This window comes from Lolium rigidum, chromosome 6 (genome assembly GCF_022539505.1).
Source record: "Lolium rigidum isolate FL_2022 chromosome 6, APGP_CSIRO_Lrig_0.1, whole genome shotgun sequence".
NCBI classification, from domain to species: Eukaryota; Viridiplantae; Streptophyta; class Magnoliopsida; order Poales; family Poaceae; genus Lolium; species Lolium rigidum.
The window spans coordinates 195334484-195353658 of NC_061513.1; the positions used below are offsets into that span (position 1 = coordinate 195334484).

Genomic DNA, 19175 nt, shown 5'->3' on the forward strand with positions numbered 1-19175 from the left:
TATGTGATCAGCCGCATCTGCCTTTATAACCACAACGTGTTCCTACCAGAGTTGGGGTGTCCAATCTACTATGTCATGCCCTATAGGCTTCAGTAGATTCCATGGCTGAAGGCAAGGATGGAAACCTCAGCTTCACTCCGGCTGACGAACCTCCGATAGAAGGCAAGTTTTTCCAACCTTGACTAGATTTGCAATGGTGTGTTTTTGGTTGTGCAGGTAAGAATCTACGTAATGTAGAGGAGAAGGCTGATCTGGATGGTCATATCTTCCTTCAAGGAAGAGTCCGCCACCAAGGTATCTAAGTTTTTCACTGGTTTTTTTTATCGATTTCCTGGTGTTCACGGTAGGATTTTCATGGTTGCTTTGAGCTGCGAGGATGTGCAGGCACAGATCATCCGATCAGTTATCTGTTGAATCAAATTCATGTATTGTAATGTTTTTGCTGGTATTGTGAGGAGGAAAAAGGGAAGATGCAAACAAGAATATTGAACAAGTGAGACATCGATAAGAAGAAGAGGTTGCAGCAAGATTATAAAGTTGAAGCAAAGTGCTAAAACAGTACGTGACCAGAACATCCTTTCTCTCAGCAGTCATGAATATATGATCCTCCTTTACTCCCGAAACTTGGCCGGGACATATCTAAAAAGTGTCTATGACCAGTATATTTGCCCTATGATTTATAATTTCACTCACAATTCTACACTATTTCACTTAAGATTATATTTCTATTTGTATGAAAATATCACTGAGGATTTCCTCCGCAACGTGCGGAGTATTCATATAGTTCCCAAGTATGAGTGACTCTTTTGATACCTAATTACCCTCTCCTTAGTTGTGTGATGAGTAGCATGATGCCCTTATTGTAGCCCTTGTTCAAGACAATAAAACCTTAGGTTGGGAACCCCTCGAAAATGTTTGCCAAATGTTTTGAAAACCTTGGGGGATTTTTGGTCTTGCCCAAGTGTGAGTTTATGAAAGTAGACATCTTCGTAAAAATGGATGTTCAAGGAAAAGGAAGGAAAATGATGTTTCAAAAACTTTTGCGCCTATGTATTCATCCAAACCATTTAACCGTGCAACCACATTACCCTTAAGGCCTCGTTCGTTTAATCCCTCAGAGGCATGGATTGGCATGGATTGTGGCCCAATCCCGGTTGCCCAGCCCGACATGGTATTTTTTTCAGCCCAACATATTTGTTGTCTTCGGTTATTCCAACGATCTGGATTCTACTGGATAAATAGCCCTACCCATCCCGTCAAATTTCACTGAGCACGTCTAGAAAAAAAAACAATCGCCATCGAACATGTGGAATTTTTTCCACGACGCGAGGGAGTGCTAGCAACGGCAGGTGAATACAACGATGCTGCGTTCTCGTTGGATTAACCGAACGCCTGGAAAACATATCGGGTTATGGGCAAGGGATTACCAGGGATTGTTGGGGTTTGGGTGGAGGGTCGGGATTAACCAAATCCAAACCTGGATGTATTCCAGGTCTGGATGCAATCCCAACAAAACGAACAAGCCCTAAGTGGGATGGGCTTAACTCGGAGTTTGTTCGCCTTAGCATGGGATGCCTCACAACTATATAAGGGTGCTGTCACCCCAGAATCCGGATTGTCGTTGGTTTGGACAATCGTATAACGGGATGCCTTTGGGGCTACCTGTCCGGAAGACACCATGGGTCTCCCGCGTGGCAATGGGGTCACACTCAATGAGGTGAGCTGCCATGGTTTGCCGGGGAGGTACACACTCCATGGGGAAGGGTCCTATGCTAGGGAAAATTGGCAAAGAGTTATGTCCGAGTGTTTGTCATGGCATAGTTGATATGCATGGAAGATGCCCACATGATAGACTCACGGATCTTGTGGGGAAAGTGTGCAACCTCTGCAGAGTATAAATCTATTCGAATAGTCGCGTCCGCGGTCATGGACGATTGGAATGATCGTTGCTTAGCCTGATGAGTTTTGTTTTGAAAATGTTTTCAATAAGAAAAAAGAGGAAGTTGTTTTGTTGAGGTACCGGAAGGGTACGGAAGAAAGTGGAAAGGTTTTTGGGGTCATATGGTGAGTGCCAGAGAAAGGAAAATAGGGTTATCCCATCCTAGTGATTTTAAGTTCAGACTTCTTTTGAAGTATCTTCTTCAACAAAGATATAGAGATGCTATATCCAAGAGAGAAGCTATCTCCCGCACACATGTTATATCCACGAGAGAAACTATCTCTCGCACACATGTTATATCCACGAGAGGAACTATCTCTTGTACACATGCTATATCCACCCACGAGAGAAAACTATCTCTCACTTTGTTGCCTTAGAATAGCGCCCATTACCTTGCTACTGCCAAATATGCATCCCCTTAATCTCTCATGATGGTTTGCGAGTATAATTTCAAATGTACTCACGGTTTTGTCCCTAGCTATTTACTTGGTCAGACTTGGAGGAATTCGACATATGAAGAAGGATTTTGACGACGTCTATGCGAGCTAGAAACGTTCTCCCAGTCAGTTGTTGTTAGGTTATGACAGATGACTTGGGATCTGCGTTGTTGAAGTGATTCCGCTACTCTGGTGTTAAGTTAGACCTTTCGAGGCTACTATGTAAGTATTGGTCATGTGACCTATTTGTAATATTCTTATTCCGTTTTGTAATGGATGATGTAACTTTGATATCAGTTCGGTTATGTGTTCACAAGACACTGATCATGGGATCGAGAACTTAGTGCATAACGGGTATTTCAGACAGCCAGTCCGGGGGTCCCCATGCCTTATCTTCAACTACTAGGTTCTTTAGGGTGAGTGTTGTAAAGGGCCCGTTTGCCCTTTGTAGCTACTACTAGGTTCTTTAGGGTGAGTGTTGTAAAGGGTCTGTTTGCCCTTTGTAGCTGCCACGTGTTACTTGAATGAAAAGCCACCGGGGTAATTTAGACCCCTCTGTTGTTCAAAAAAGAAGATGTTGACTGTTTACTTTCTAATAACGCAACCAGTTTAAAGAGCACGCTGTTAAAGAGAATGGAGGTAGTATAAACAGCACGAACCAAACGTTTTCACATTCTCTCGGACAAAGAAATGTTCTTCAAATCCCGTGAGACTCAGTTTCATACAGGTCACCGTTGAACTAAAAATATTTGCAAAATACATTATATACCAGCTTTAGCTCATAGTAGAAGAAAACATTCAAGCTTGATGGGCCCAAAGATATCTTGGAGTTTGTCTCTGCACATCTCGATGCCTACCTCACACTCTGGCTTCTCCTGATCTTTCTCATGATCAATCACAGCTCACATATTTTTTAGGACATGCTGCTCAGAGAGCTTGAATGAAGGTTGCGCGTGTCACCTCCTGAAGATCCCCATCCAGGAATTCCTCCCAAATTTTGAACTCAAAAATTGGCCATTACCTCATTGGCTACACGTCAGATGACCGGTTTGCATACTCTTGAACCAATGCACCAAAGAGCGATGGCCTTTCAATCAGGGCGGCAGGCCGGTCAAACTCCTTGGCTAGTCCTGATAACAGTGATTCGCAGTTTTAGAAATGTTCTTAATAAAAAGCTAGTTCTTTTTCGCGGGTGAGGAAAAAAAAAGGCTAGTTTACTTGTCAACTTTAACAAACCCCAAATATAGTGTCGGCCGACAAGATGCTAATTTCAGTGTGGGTTTTCGGAAGAGAGGGTACGCTAAATTTCAGGTGGTTACCTGCATCTATGACCAGGACTCTGTCGCAGTCCATGACCGTCGGTATCCTGTGCGCAATGCTGATGATTGTACACTCTGCAAAGTCTTCCCGGATGATTCTCTGAATCACAGCGTCCGTTTGGGAATCCACCGATGCAGTGGCCTCATCCATGAACAGTATTTTACTGTGTTTCAGCATCACCCGGCCTAGACAAAGCAGTTGCCGTTGTCCCACACTCCAGTTCTCACCGTTGTCAACAACTAAATACGGAAATATATTAAAAAAATTGATTCAACAAAATAATTTTATGAGAATATTTTTGCATGTTAATGGACAACATTAAGCATCTTCAGTTAGTTTGTTCATGCAGGACAGTATGGAAAATCGAAGCAATGAACACTAAACTATAACTAGGGTACCTGATGCGTCAAGCTTTTCAGGTTTTGATGTCACGGCTTCTTTCAGCTGACACCGGTCCAAGGCCTAAACGTAAACAAGTTCAGGTTCTGATGATAGCAATATTTTTTGGAGACAACAAACTAAATTTAGTATTAATTGTTAAATACCTGCCAAATTTCAACATCTGAGTACTCCTGGAGCGGATCAATGTTGCTCCGGATGGTACCTTCAAAGAGTACTGGCTCTTGAGGGATGATACCGAACCGAGACCTCAGATCATGGAGTCCTAAGGTGCAGATGTCAACGCCGTCAATGATTATCTTCCCCTCTGAAGGTTCCACTATTCTGAACAGGGCCTGGATCAATGTTGATTTCCCACTGCCAGTTCTACCGACAACTCCAATCTTCTCTCCTCCGTGTATGCGTAGCGTGATGCCCTTCAGCACGAGTGGTGTGTTATGCCGGTACCTAACCTGCATATATACCATTGCACACATATTAAGATCTTGTTCAGATCATGTTTTTCTGTTTCAGGACAAGGTCACAGAATGCACCATGAAGAATTTACCTTGAGATCAATGACATCGATATCGCCTCTTGTCGGCCAGTTTGCAACAGGTAGGCAGTCTTTGATCCTCCATTCTGCCTCAGATGCTATGTTTGTAAATTGCTTTATCCTCTCGACCGAGACCATTTTGTTTTCGATGAAGCAACTCATCCATACGGCCCAGAACAACACTGAGTTGAGAGATAGACCATAGGAGAGCGAGAGACCAACAAATTCTGCATCATAAGCAGAGTCAGCTGACTGCAACTCTCCAACTCCCAGGAAGTAAGTCAAAATTATGACATCTGTTCTTTGACAAACTTATTTGGCATTGTTCAGTGCAAAAAGTCCATCACAATTTGGTCTGCTGAAGGTTTGTAGTTGGAAATTCTTGGAACATGTTATTTAGAAAAACAAATTGTGGAATCTTAACAACACCTTTCATCAGAGGTTACTCATAATGATCATTTGTTCATCATTTGTGCATTCTAACAACATGTCATTTGTGCATTCTAACACATGATTCCGGTTACTACAATGCATTCAGAGTACATACTTATGTAAAGTCGAGAACAGCGAGAGAAGAAGCTTTACCTGGCTTGACAATGCTTTTGGGAAGAGTGACCATGAGCAAGGCTGTGAAGCAGAGAACAAAGCTCCCGACCAGCTCTAGGCGGAACCCGAGCCACTCGTTGGCGCCATTGTTGTGGAAGTCCATCCTCAAGCTGGAATTGACCCGGTTGAGGTTCTCCTGGAAGAAGCTATCCCCCTTCCTGAAGCACCTGATGGTCATGACACCCTGAACCGTCTCTGAGAAGTGGTGGATCACCGGAGCCTTGGTGATGGACTCGAGGCGAGTCAGCTCCCTCGATGTTGCCAGGTAGTAGCCCTGCAATCCAAATAGGAAACTTACTAAGGTGTCGGTTAAAACAAAACGTATGTATGCACCAGGTTCATTGGCAGCGGTAGCTAATAAACTTACCCGGTACCACATATTGAGAATGAGCAGAGGGATGATAGCGATGACCGAGGGCCACGCCACCTGGCATGTGACGATCAGCACGCTGATCACCGTGATGTACATGGACACGCTGAGCCAGACGAAGAACGGCAGGAACAGATCGACGTTCGTCTGATCTGACGAGGCCTGAAGATCGAGGAGAGTCGAAACCGTGTCAAAAAGACATTCAGGACATGGAATTAACATCATCATCATCGTGTCAAAGTAACAAGAAAGACATTGCGATTTGCTACGTGCGTACCCTGCTGAGGATCCTGCCGGATGGGGTGGTGTCGAAGAAGGACATGGGCGCGTGGAGGATGCTGTTGAGGATCTGCTTGAAGAAGGAATTGGCGGTCTGGAGGCCGATGAATGCCACGAGGAAAGACCGCCCCGACACGAGCACCACGGAGACCGCGGCCAGGATGGCATAAACATGGATGAAAAGCGACGGCTGGAATGTGGCGGCGTTCTCTGCAGAGGTCTCGTAGGCAAGCCAATAGTCGCTGGCCATTACGGAACCCTGCCACGCCAAGGACACGGCGATGACCAGCGCCACGCCCCACCACCCCCATGCCTCTGTCATGTACTGCTTGTATACGGCCAGGCTCACGTGCCCACTCGCGCGCTCCTCCTCCTTGATCAGCCGGGCCGACGCCTTCTCCGCCTTGGCCGCCACCACAGACACGTCTCCGTTCGACGTGCTGCTGCCGTGGCCGTTGGCGGACGGCTGCCGGGAGACGGCCGGCGCATCTACCTTCTCCGTCACTGGCGCCGCGCTCTCGACGAGCTCCATGGAGCTGTCGTGCGCCGCGACGAGCGCCGCGAAGTCTGAGCCGCGCTGGATGAGCTCGTCGTACTTGCCAGATTGGGCTATCGTGCCATCCCTCATGACCTGCAAGTACACACGCATACGTTTGAAGTCATTAGCAGGCAATGCCCAGCTACTGCTCGAATTTGCAGAGACCCTGGATGATACGACTTGTGCTTACATATATGATATCGGCGTTGTGCAAGAAATCGACTTGGTGAGTCACAAGTACCACAGTCTTGTTCTTCAGAGCACCTCTCACACATTCCTGCAGAAACAAAATTAAGCAAAACAGACTTCAGAGTTCAGATAATTAAAAAACATTCAGTTCAGTCTATCTAGCGAGTCAGCCACAACATGATGTACAGTAAGTACCTTGAAAATCTCACTGCCCGTATGCGCATCAACGGCACTGAACACGTCGTCGAGGAGGTAGATGTCACAGTCCTGGTAGACGGCGCGGGCGAGCTGGATGCGCTGCTTCTGCCCGCCACTGAGGTTGATCCCGCGCTCGCCGATCTCTGTCTGGTCGCCGAACTCCATCATCTCCATGTCCTTCTCCAGGCAGCACACCCTGATCACCTCCTTGTACCGCTCCCCGTCCATTGGCAGCCCAAACAGGATGTTCTCCTCGATAGTGCCGTTCTGGATCCATGCCGTCTGTGCAACATACGCCGTGGTGCCGCACACCTTCACCTGCAAACAGTTTCAGAACTGGTTCAGTATCTATGCATCATTGCAACAAACATGAGTTTTATTCTTTGGAAACATGATAATTAAAAATCGTTTAAACTATGTAGATCAAATTATTGGATGCAGCAGGATTCATCACTAAAAATTCGTTAATACAGCGGTTTGATGTAATGTTGCGAGAAAGTGGAAATATTTGTTATGGTGTGGCTTGTGTACAAATGATATGCACCCGAAACATGATTGAACTTTTTTTTTCTTTCTTGTCTAAACCTGTAGTTTTTTGTTTCTAAAAGAAACCGGAATCCCGATATCATCTGTTTTTGAGTAAATTGCAAAAAACCACCACAATTGAGGAAAAGTTAACAATCATGTACTAGAAAAAACCCTCCACAAATCACATGAAATTGTAGGTGTTTGACACGTTTGTCCCAATTGTGGTGGTTTTCTGCAATTCACTCTCTGTTTTTGGATAGAAATTCAAAGGCATGTCTTTCAAAAGTGCAACATAATTACTTTGCTAAATCTATCTGAATCTGAAGTTTTCACTTTGGCTTTTGTTTCTACAAAGCAAGGATTGTACTATACCCATGTGCATACCACCAGAATTGGTGGCACGTTTGTTTCTTTTCTGTGATTTTCATTGATCAGGGCATTCCAAATACCAATCGTGTTGTACCCCCACGATACTCGTACTGTCGTTTTTGTCGCACTATAAAAAAGGGCACTTCCATGGATCATCAAGAAGAATCATGATGAAGATCAATCAGGGCAGTATAATTAATAAGTGTCTCAGCCATCATGGGACAGGGTCACTAGAGGCAAAGAGTTAATGTGGTGTAGCCGTCTACAGAGCATAGGTAGAATTGGGGAAATTCAATTTGGCTCCCGGATGCGTATGCTCTCTCTACCAAGAAAATATATTTTCGTAGTGTCAAAAAATTTTAACAAAAAATTCTACATGTACATCTCCACAATATATGTGCGTACGCCAAGTTTAGAGAAAAACTGATTTTTTTGTGGTCTATATAAAAAGGAGAAAATTTATGTTGTGATAAGCCTTATTTTAAGCACCGAATTTTGTATTTTTACACACGCCACAAGTCAAGTCGAATTTTCATGAAACAATTTTGTGGACGTGTAGCATGTGAAGATGTACGTGCGAATTTTTGTTTCAAATTTTTTCATGTTTCAAAATGTATCTAAGATGCATTTCAAAATAAAAGGATCATATGATCCCATGTGCTAAAACACCACTCCCGTAGAATTGGTACTTTAGATCCTCCATTTCATACTCTTTTCTGTGACAAAGAGTGTTCAGCAGCCTAAATGATGCATGTAATAAAGGCTTAATTCAACGTTTCAATCGTCCGTAGGTCTGCATCGATCGGTACCCGGTCGTTTGACCTGAGGCCTCGCACGTTGCAAACTGTACGACGACGGCGGTGCCCTCGCCTCTCGCTGCTACAGCGAGATCAAGCTTGATCGAGAGGCTGAGGCCTGAGGGGCTCACATAGTTTACAGGTCCTTGATGTGACGGCTGGTGGAGGATCTATCTAACTATCGCGCATTGGGTTTTCAGATCTGAACAAGTCTCTGTCGTGTTGAGAGGGTCTTTTTAAGGACGTCTTATTCCTAGGAATGACATAGCTAGTTGTGTCTTATCTTTTGGATTGTTGTTCACACCCACTTAATTACAATACCGTACGGCACTCCTTCACACCTGCTCGTATTTAAAATTGGTGCTGTCCAATTCCGCGACTGGTTCTGCTTAACTAAAGTTAGCCTATAAGATTGTTGTCGGATCCTTCTTGGAGTTCAAGCTAGCGATACTACCATCCAATGATTGGATGGAAGAAAAGAAGTATCTGGATGAATGAGATTGTGAGCTAGGGCCACTCCATGTGGCCCTATTTCAACAGCCCAGCAACTTCAGTCGATCCTGGTCAGCATCCATTCAATACGTAGTAAGTTACAAGCATACAGCTACAGCTATACTCATTCCGCAAAAAAAAAAAAGCTACAGCTATACTCTACTTGGACAACATAAATACTTTTGCTACTCCAAGCTTTATAGGCGTGTGGTGCATGTACGTACGTTGATACGGTCCAACCATGCATCACCAAGCTTGCAGCCATATGAGTAAAGTATACTAGTACGTAGTATAGTACGGTAGTACCACAGGTGGACTGTGATGGTGTCCAACTGTCCACACCAATCTGGCCAAGTCAAACATTCAGAGGCTGTTTAAGAGAAAAGGGAAGATATACTAGTTCAGTGTAACCTAGCTACTCGTTGAGTTATCGTCTGCATTGCTGCGCGCGGTGTACAGTCGGCGGGGCTCAGTTACTCCGTACGGAGCATGTAGCAAACACTGAAATGCTAGCTGCAACAAACGATTCATCGCAATCGGCTACATGATCACTAACGTCCGATCTGTTTGGACGCCGCCCAAATGCAAATTCATTGCCCAGCTGGTCCTGCAAACCAGGCTTTGGACCGCCAACTGCAAATTCATTGCTGCGCGCGGTGTACAGTGGGTGGGGCTCAGTTACTCCGTACGGAGCATTTAGCAAACACTGAAATGCTATCTGCAGCAAACGATTCATCGCAATCGTGCAAATTCATTGCCCAGCTGGTCCTGCAAAACAGGATTTGGACCGCCAACAGTCCTGCCTCCTGGGGATGACCGCATGATGACCTTTGTGTGATGTGTAATTAGGTTCCAAGACCACTGCTCACAATGAGGTTGCTCCAAGCGCATCTGGACGAGGCTCAACTGTTGATCAGGTCGACCTTCCAACTGACGAGGCCTCAGATGGTCTGGCATCCATCGCTGATTTATTTCGGACATTCCTTTGGGACAAGTCGCCCCCTCCCCCTCCGGCGATTCTAGCGCGAATCAATAACAAGGCAAAGGCCAGCATCCGGGCAACCAGACCGCATGCATGTATTGTTCGGCCTGAAACGAATACATTCTACGGCATAAAACGGCCGCCCATGTTGCAAATTCGGAATCCGCCAACATGCAGGCAACCACTAGTGTACCGCTTCAGGCGAATATATGCATTAACTATTCTTCGGAATTTATAAAAACGATGTCAGAAGATCAGTAGTCCCTCCCTCCAAGAATAAGTGTATGTTTCTTTTTTTCGGAAATCAAACAATTTTCAAATTTGACTAAAATTTACACAAAAGTAGCAATATATGTGACATCAAATTGGAGTATTACTTTAGAGTCATAAAGGTTGCTACTCTTTTCAAGAAAGTTGGTCAAAGTTAATAAAGTTTAACTTATGACATGTCCTAACAAACACTTATTTAAGGACGGAGGGAGTATGGTTGTACAAACCTTGCCGGAGACCTTGCGCATCTCACCGAGGATGCATCCGAGCAGCGATGACTTGCCAGAGCCGACCATGCCGACCACAGCCGCCAGCTTGCCACTCCGGATCTCGAGGTCGATCCCACGCAGCACCTCCTTCCCCGCCTCCGTCTCCTCATCGTCCCAAGTGAACACCCCGTCCCTAGCCTGCACGGCCACCCCGCCATCGTTCGACGCCACCGGCTCCCTCTCCACCGCACCATCATCCAGCTCAGCGCTCGTCATGTACCTTCAAATAATAATTAATTAAAAGCCTTTAGTTAATTCCTTATATACTCAAAAGCTTCATGTATGCCACGTAAAAAAAGAATTTAGAAGCACGTACGAGTCTAGTCGCTGGAGCGAGATCATGGCCTGTGAGGCTTGGATCATGGCCTGCGGGAAGTTCCTCATGGGCTCCTGAAGGATCTTGAACAAGGAGGTGGCGGTGAAGACAAGTCCGGCGTCGAGGGGGACGCCAACAGCGACGCAGGTGCCGAAGACGAGCGCGGAGACGATGGTGGGGGCGCTCCAGAGCACGACAATGTTGCCGGAGATGGAGTACATGAAGCGCGTGAGCCAGCCGAACTCGAGGCGGCGGAAGCGGCCGATGCGGGCGTTGAAGTGCTCCTCCCACGCCTGGAACTTGATCACCCGCATGTAGCTCAGCATCTCGTTCGTCGCCTTCATCCGGCGGTCACGCTCGCCGGAGAGCGAGAACTGGTACCGGTTGTTGCGGCGGGTGCCCAGAAGCACGAACGCCATGACGCCGAACACGCCCAGCAGCGCTGACGTAACCGGCGGGCCAAGGTAAATGTACAGCAACCCAAGCGCAACGCCCACCTGCAAAACATCGATCATCAGTACGTAACTCTTGTCGACAGCACACGTGTCACAACAAGAACTCATCCATGCCATGCAGAATTGCAGATGCATGTGCGCGCGGTAAATTACTGGGTTAACTTTTGACCAAAATTAAAAGGAAGAGGTACCGAGATTATACTTGCTTAAGGCTGCTCATAGTGGGGAGTAACTTAGACTAGTAACATGACAAGTCTAGGTTACTACCTTCATAGTGGGTAGTAAGTTATATGTGGTGTCATGCATTGTGTCATTTATTATGTTGTAGACTCATTTTGCCTTGGGGTGTGTGATGTTATGGTAACATAGCTAGTTACCACCTCACTCTCTTTCTTCATTTATTCGCATGCCATGTCACCAAAATACCTTGAGATGTGTGATGTTACTAGCTATGTTACTCCCACTATGAGCAGTCTAACCAACCAAAATGAATAAAAAATCTCTCGCCAACATCTAAACACAAATGTGTGTGTGTCGTACTCTACTCCTACTTCAGCTAGTAGTACGACGAGCACCTGACAGTGATCATGTACGACAAGCAGTGTACCACCCAATCTCGCGGCCCACGGGCACGGTATAATTCGGGCCCTAAGGCTGGTCATAGTGGGGAATAACTTAGACTAGTAACATATGCCATGTTACTAGTCTAGGTTACTACCTTCATAGTGGGTAGTAACTTATATGTGGTGTCATACGTTGTGTGATTTATTATGTTGTAGACTCATTTTGCTTTGGAGTGTGTGATGTTATGGTAACATAGCTAGTTACCACCTCACTCTCTTCCTTCATTTATTGGCATGCCATGTCACTAAAATATCTTGAGATGTGTGATGTTACTAGCTATGTTACTCCCACTATGAGCAGTCTAAGCCGATCCCAGATTTCAATGCATCTCATGTTCTCAATTCCACCCTACCCAAGGCAAGGAACTAAATGTTTCCGCATAATCAATGGACTGATCCTACATTTAACGAGTAGCGTGCCTGTGATCTGAGTCCCAACTTCTAGGTCAATGAAATTATATGAAAAAGTACTCCCTCTCCTCCGTTGCATAATTTTTGTTGTGGTTCAGTTTTAAATTAAAATAAAATCATGACCAGAATTAGTATGATAAAGAGGGAGTACTCTTTTTTGTTGTTGCCGGAAATATGATTACTTGAAACGACAGCAAATGATCGACCATTATCAAACTATGGATGCATGGAATGTGACATGGACTAATTTATATGTTGGGGTGCCGTCCGGATTCTGAAGCTTCACGCCTTCACGTCCTCCCCCAATAGAGAAAGGTGCATGTGGTGAGTCGATGAGTCGCTCAGCTATGTGTCGTGGCATGGGTGTGGGCTACACTTGGCACGTACTACCTGGTGCGTAACATTGATCAGGGTAGCCACATTGGCAGTTTGGAGTATTAAACAAGGCAGTGTCAGAAATGGAGTATACTAGCGGTTTGTGCTCCCTACTTGAAATCAAAAATTTCCAAGTCCCAATAACTTGTTGGTCAACCAAATCATGTGAGTGACTACTATTCCCTCCGTTTTTAGTTAACCCAACATTTCAGATTTAGTCAAAGTCAAAATTTGTAAATTTGACCAAATCTATAAGAGAAAATATAAATATTAACTAAATGCATATAATATGAAATATACTTTATAACAATTCTATCAAGATATCTTTTACATTGTAAATATTGATATTTTTTACTAAATATTTAGTCAAATTTTAAGTTTCACTTTGACTAAACCAGAAACCCAGGGTAATTGTGAATGGAGGGAGTATATAGCTGAAACGACCCCACGTGATGGTCCGTTTTCAGACTGTGGATGCGATGGAATGTGGCACGGAGTACTTTATCGGAACTGGAGTGCCGTCCGGATTATGAAGCTAGCTAGCGTCGTGGCATGGATGCGAGCCACACGTGGTATCTACTACCACGCGCGTGCACGGAGCTACACTTGGCACCTACTACGGCCTCAAGGACAAACAAGGATGCTATATTTGCCATGGAGGCCAAAATCACAGCTATACCTCCTTTTATGGTTCCTAGTTTGGTCCCAAAATTTAAAATAGAATTGAGAAAGTAAATTACGAGTGAGACTTTGCATGCATGCGATCCAGTAATGCAGACAAAGCCGGGGTGGTCCTCGTGTATATCCTGAGCCAATAAAACCTCGAGGACCGACGATTTTGTGAGCAAAGCGACACCAATGCAAAACTGGCACGCCCATATCTGTTAAACGGAGTAGACGTGCGTCTCTTGTCTTTGTTGGCGTGGTGGTTATAAATAAATTTTATTTCCCAATTTTTTAGTCATCTTTAAATTTCATTTTTTTATGAATTTTCTTTTATAATAGGTTCATATGCACCTATGAGCCAAAACACCTTCGGGTCAAAGGTGAACGTGAACCCAATGCGTGAAATATATTTCAAAATATTGAGAAATTATGAAATAAAATTCATCATGTACATCTAGACATTTTAATTCAGTATAGAAGTTTTGGAACAAAACAACATTTTTTTGGTCCCATGTAAAAAATGATAAATATTGATGCACCAAAATGATTGTTCGCGGAAAACTTTCTTGTCTTCTTTACAAGGTCCGCGTACAAATGTTCTTTTTCCGTGGACACTTGAGTCTTGAGTGCGAACATAGAAGTCCAAATGTACATGCAAAATTTTTATTTTCCCATTTTCTGGAATTTTAGATTTTATTTTTATGAATTTTTTCTAGTAATTCATATGCACCTCCACACATACATGCTGAACCGATTTTTTTATTTTGCTTATTTAAAAGAAAAAACTGAAACCCTGTCGCCGTCCACGTTGACAACCTCCATGCGAAGCACGGAGAAATTTCTTTATCCTACCTAGCCTCCTGCGTGTTCCGGGCATCTCACTCTCACTCAGTGACGTCCAAGCTAAGGCGTAGTATAAATATACTCGATTTCTTGTGCTTTTGTATGCTATAAATAAATAAACATGGAAACATTTGAAACCACGGTCCGTGTTTTCTTCTTGAGTTACTATAACCAGGAAAAAGGGTTGGCCAAGAAAAAAAGAGAAGAGGGGAAAGAAGAAGATCAACAACACAGGACAAACGAATGTGGACGGAAATCAGTATCGGGCCTAGGGTTGTTGCGCCGCTTGATCGCCAAGAACCAAAACGCAATAAATGCGTGTGACGACTGGCGAGCGAAGTGCTCACGTGCGCCCGTCCAGAGCTGGTCCGGAGATAGGTTCTGTGTGATCTCTAGTACCTGCCAGAGCCAGGCATAGTGCTACGGATAGAAACGTGACAACAGGACACAATCAAAATACTGTGGATAAAAAAAACGTGCAGTGTCAGAATAAATGTGAATGCCTGCGCTGCGCAGAAATGGAAGCCGTGCTCGTCGCAGCTGGTAGCCTGGTACAATGATGAGGGCATGTGCAATGGTTGATAAAGCTGTTTTATCTTAACCTTGCAGACGTAATCTAGATATAACAATAAAGTATGATGTATAATAGGTTGTTTTTTAGTCTTATCTTTAGTAACCAGACATTCTAAATTTATGGCGAGAGAGATTGTGCTAAGAGATGATTTCTTTACTAATAGAAGACAAAGTCTTTTTTCATCTTTCTCTTTCTTTCACATCAGTGTTTGTCCTACGTGGTACTACTAAGATATCATCATTGTACATGCCCCGAGTGTACCATGCTGGGAAGAAAGAAAGAGGAAATTCAGGTGGAGACGTTTCTTTTCTTTTTCTTTTCAGACGTCGACCATAGAATCTACGACTGCCCACCTACGTCAGCGAGTACCTCATCAACCGGCCGCTTGTTTGGAACAAAATAATGATGCCGGATTATTATTGAGAAAAGCAATTCGAGAAAATTAGTAGAATGATCCAAAACATGCCCGATAAGAACCTAGTACCACTACCCATCATCCATGAACAGGCATAGTAATGAAAGCTAATAAATCACTCCGGGAAGGAAGAAAGGAAGGAAGTAGTAATGTGTAGGTACCTGGAGCGGCATGAGCCAGAGGTAGTGTATCTGCAGCATCATATCGGAGAGCTGCTGCGCGTCGACGGCCATGTAGTTGACGATCATGCCCAGCCCGTGCTTCTGCCGCGCCGAGCACGACAGGCGGAGCCCCTTGCGGTAGAGCGCCGTGATGAGCGCGCCCCTGATCTGCATCCCCAGCTTCTGGCAGTGGAAGTTGTACTGGTGGCTGCAGAACGCCTCCATCGCCTTCGCCGCCAGCAGCGCCAGCACCAGCCGCATGCCCTCCCACAGCGGCCGACGCTCCGCCGACGACGTGAAGCTCACGAAGCTCTGGATCAGCGTTGGCCCCACGTACATCACCGTCAGCCGGAGCAGCGCCAGCGACGCGTTCGCCAGGAAGAGCGGCCAGAAGCACCGGAAGAGCGCGTGGCGGACCGGGTTGTTGTCCCTGCGCGCCCACGACGACGGCCAGTGGGAGATGAACAGCTCGTGCATACGCTCCGGCCGGTGCGCCGGCGCCAGGGTCGGCACGTCCGACAGGTCCAGCGTCGCGCGGTACCCGCGCTGGATCAGCGGGTTCATCCACGCCCACGACGCGCGCGACAACCACGACGCGCTAGCGTACGGCGTCACGTTCTTCTCCTTGCCATCCGCATCTTCTTCTTCGGCGGTGGACGGCGCCACCGCGGTGGTGATGCCGGTGGCGCCCGAGATGGCGAGGACGGGCAGGGGGAGGGACAGCACGAGCGCCGCGATCGCGAGCGCGTCGTCGGGGAGGGCGGCCGCGCCGGAAGCGAGGCGCGCGACGGCCGCGCCCGCGACGAGCGCCGTGAGCGCGGACGAGGCGAGCCAGAAGAGCCGGAGCGTGAGCGGGTGCGCGGCCGCGCGGAACCGCTTCTCGTGCGCCACCAGCGCGGCGGCGCCGAGGTGCGCCGCGAACTGCAGCGCGAGGAACACCGCCTCCATGACCTGCTGATCGCCGCCGCCCCGCGCCACGAGCGAGAGAACGAGCAGCACGCCGTAGAACACGGCGAGGACCGCGGACGCCGCCAGCGCCACGACGAAGCCCGCGCCGACGCGCACCACACGGCGGGGAGGTTGGCCCCTGTCGAGCAGCGGCTTGTCCGCGCCGTTGCCGTTGCCGTTGACTAAGTCGTGGCCACGCGCCGCCTCGCGCCGGCGGGACACGACCTTGTGTATCGCGAGGCAGAACACCACCACCAGGAACGCCGCGGACGCCGCCGAGAGCATGAGCCGCTGCGAGCACGTGGAGAGGAAGAGGAAGGCGGCCCACTGGAGGAACCCCGTGGTGGGTGCGGAGGGGAGGTCGCACGTCCTGGTGGTGAGCCACCACGGGGGCGTGGAGGCGAGCTCCATGGGCAGCGGAGGTGTGTGGGGGTCAGCCACCGCGCATGCAGAGCCGGGGAGGCTGGAGCAGAGCAGCTGGCGTTGCGTCTCCGAGAGGAGAGGGGAAGAGGGAGATTGGCTCGGTTTTAACGAGAAGGGTTTTATGGCCAGTAGCGGCTTGGCCGTGTACCAGCACGCTGGCAAACGCTGTCCCTGTTGAGATACGCTCAATTACTCACCATCGGTTTGGTGGAATCGATGTGTTCAAAACAATTGGTTCTACAGCGTCTGAATTAAGGTGCCGTGGCGACCACATTTACACGCAATATACAAGGGGAACGCACCTGCCAATGTGCAAGTAGTGCATCACTTTAATTTTCTTTCCCTGAAAATGCGATTCGCTCTAGCTCTACAGCTCAATACACAAAGTTTTTTTCTTAGACAGACTCTGTTGTGTATAATTTATAATAAAAGAACTTAGAGAGTGGCATGAGAGATTTGTCCATAAAAGGGGAAAATATACAGAAAACAAGGCTAAATCAAATAGAACTATCTACCCACGCAGAAAAAGCTAAATTTCTTCTTCTCGACTCGAGCCATCAAATTTCATCTTTAAAAATCTCCCGGCGTCTATAGAGGTTAGGTCCTAGACCTTTTTAAAATATTGGCATTTATCATTGTTGAACGTATACGTATATGTATAGGTTAGGGTTTTGTATGTTGCACCTGTAGCGTCTCTCTCCCTTTGTATTCACGTGGAGACTAGACCCGGCCACACCCTGTACCTATATATGTGCCTCGTGCACGATCAATGCAAATTATCGTTGCACCAAATGACTTGTACATGGTATCAGACACCGCACCGATCCCTAACCCTAGCTTCCGCCTCTCTTAGCCGCCGTCGCCGCCGCCTCTAGGCCGCCGCCGCCGCTACCTCCCTACCGCCGCCGCCTCCCTGCCGCCGCCGCCGCCTTCGGGCCGCCGTCGCCGCAGGCCTCCCTGGACGCCGCCTCCTCCCAGCCGCCGCGCGACCTTCCCCACGCGCCGCCGCCTCCCGACGCCATGTCGTCGGCCTCCTCTCACTCCAACCCCTTCGCCGGCCCCGATCCCGCCACCATCCGCCTCATCAACATCCGCGACCGCGTCCCCGTCACCCTCGACGCCACCAACTCCTCCTACCACCCATGGAAAACCTACTTCACCCTTCTCTTCCGCGAGGAGAACCTGCTGGATCACGTTGATGGCTCCATCGACTCGCGCATCATGGCGGCCGACCCCGAGTGGACCTAGATCGACGCTACGCTCATCAGGTGGTTCTTCACCACGATCTGTTCCTCACCGTCATCCGGGACGGCGACGACGCTGCCGCCGTGTGGACCAAGCTCAATGGCTTCTTCACCGACAACAAGCTTCAGCGCCGCATCTTCTTGCATCAAGAATTCACGGACTACCACCAGGACGATCAGACCATCGACGAATACACTCGTCGCCTTAAGCAGATGGCGGATGAACTGCGCGACATCGGCGCCCCGATCGATGATGACTTTCTCCTCAGCACCCTCACCGCCAATCTCCATGAGGATTTCGGCAATGCGGCCAGCAACCTCACCCTGATGCCCGACCCCTCCTTCCCCAAGTTTGTGTCCTACCTCAAGCTGGAAGAACGTCGGATGAAGGGCGTGAAGAAGCGCGCGCAGCATCATGCTCTTGCCGCCGGTGTCTTCCGCGGCGCACCCCCCACCGCCCCGGTCCCCGCCCCTCCTGCCGCCCCTCCACCGCAGCAGGGCGGTCGTCGCGGCAACCGGCGTGGTGGCCGCAAGCAGCCGCAGCAGCCGGCCCCTTGGGGCGCCCAGGCCTCCCGCGCGATGCAGCCCTCCCCTCCCTGGACGTACGACACCAACCCCTAGACAGGCGTGGTCCACGCCTACACCATGCCGGTGCCTCGGGCACCCGCCCCGAGCCTCTTCGGGCCGGCTCCATCGACTCACCAGACGTACTTCGCCGGGCCCACTGCGCCGCCCCACGGTGCCTCCTACCCGGTCTTCGGCGCCATGCCTCCCGCCACCTCGTACCAGGGCTACTACGCGCCTCCGACAGCCGCCGTGCCACCCGCCGCGTACCCTCCACAGGTGCCGCCGCCGTGGGACCCTGCTCTCCTTGCTGCGCTGCACTCGGCGCCCTCCCCCAGCAACTATGGCGGCGGTGGTGATTACTTCATGGACACGGGCGCTACCGCTCACATGACCAATCATCCCGGTAACCTCACTTCTTCCACTCCCGTCCATACCTCCACTCGCATCACCGTCGACGACGGTTCCTCTTTTCCCATTACACATGTCGGTAGTATGTCTTTTCCCTCTACGTCCACTCCCATTGAGATGTCTAATGTCCTTGTCTGTCCTAACTTAGTTAAAAGTCTAGTTTCTGTTCGCCAACTTACTCGAGAAAATCCTATTTTTGTTAAATTTGACACCGCTGGTTTTTCTATGA

General features: G+C 48.0%; 1 protein-coding gene across 1 annotated transcript; it reads right to left on the reverse strand.

Moving 5' to 3' along the window:
* Positions 1–3000: 3000 nt before the first annotated feature.
* On the reverse strand, positions 3001–16812 carry LOC124661245 (ABC transporter C family member 4-like). Its single transcript, XM_047199108.1, has 13 exons — positions 15357–16812; positions 10834–11330; positions 10476–10737; positions 6808–7128; positions 6614–6700; positions 5884–6516; positions 5604–5768; positions 5216–5510; positions 4643–4857; positions 4242–4547; positions 4095–4158; positions 3696–3935; positions 3001–3506 (listed from the first exon to the last, which is right to left on the reverse strand). Exons 1-13 carry the CDS (start codon positions 16713–16715, stop codon positions 3406–3408), a joined length of 4545 nt encoding a protein of 1514 aa, XP_047055064.1. The 5' UTR covers positions 16716–16812; the 3' UTR covers positions 3001–3405.
* Positions 16813–19175: the final 2363 nt, after the last annotated feature.

Excerpts from the sequence above, each read along its gene's own strand:
- LOC124661245 (XM_047199108.1), bottom strand. The coding sequence starts at position 16,715 with ATGGAGCTCGCCTCCACGCCCCCGTGGTGGCTCACCACCAGGACGTGC. Across the intron at positions 11,331-15,356 it reads TCTGGCTCATGCCGCTCCAG|GTGGGCGTTGCGCTTGGGTT; the intron begins GTACCTACACAT and ends GATGTTTTGCAG. Across the intron at positions 7,129-10,475 it reads TGCGCAAGGTCTCCGGCAAG|GTGAAGGTGTGCGGCACCAC; the intron begins GTTTGTACAACC and ends AACTGTTTGCAG.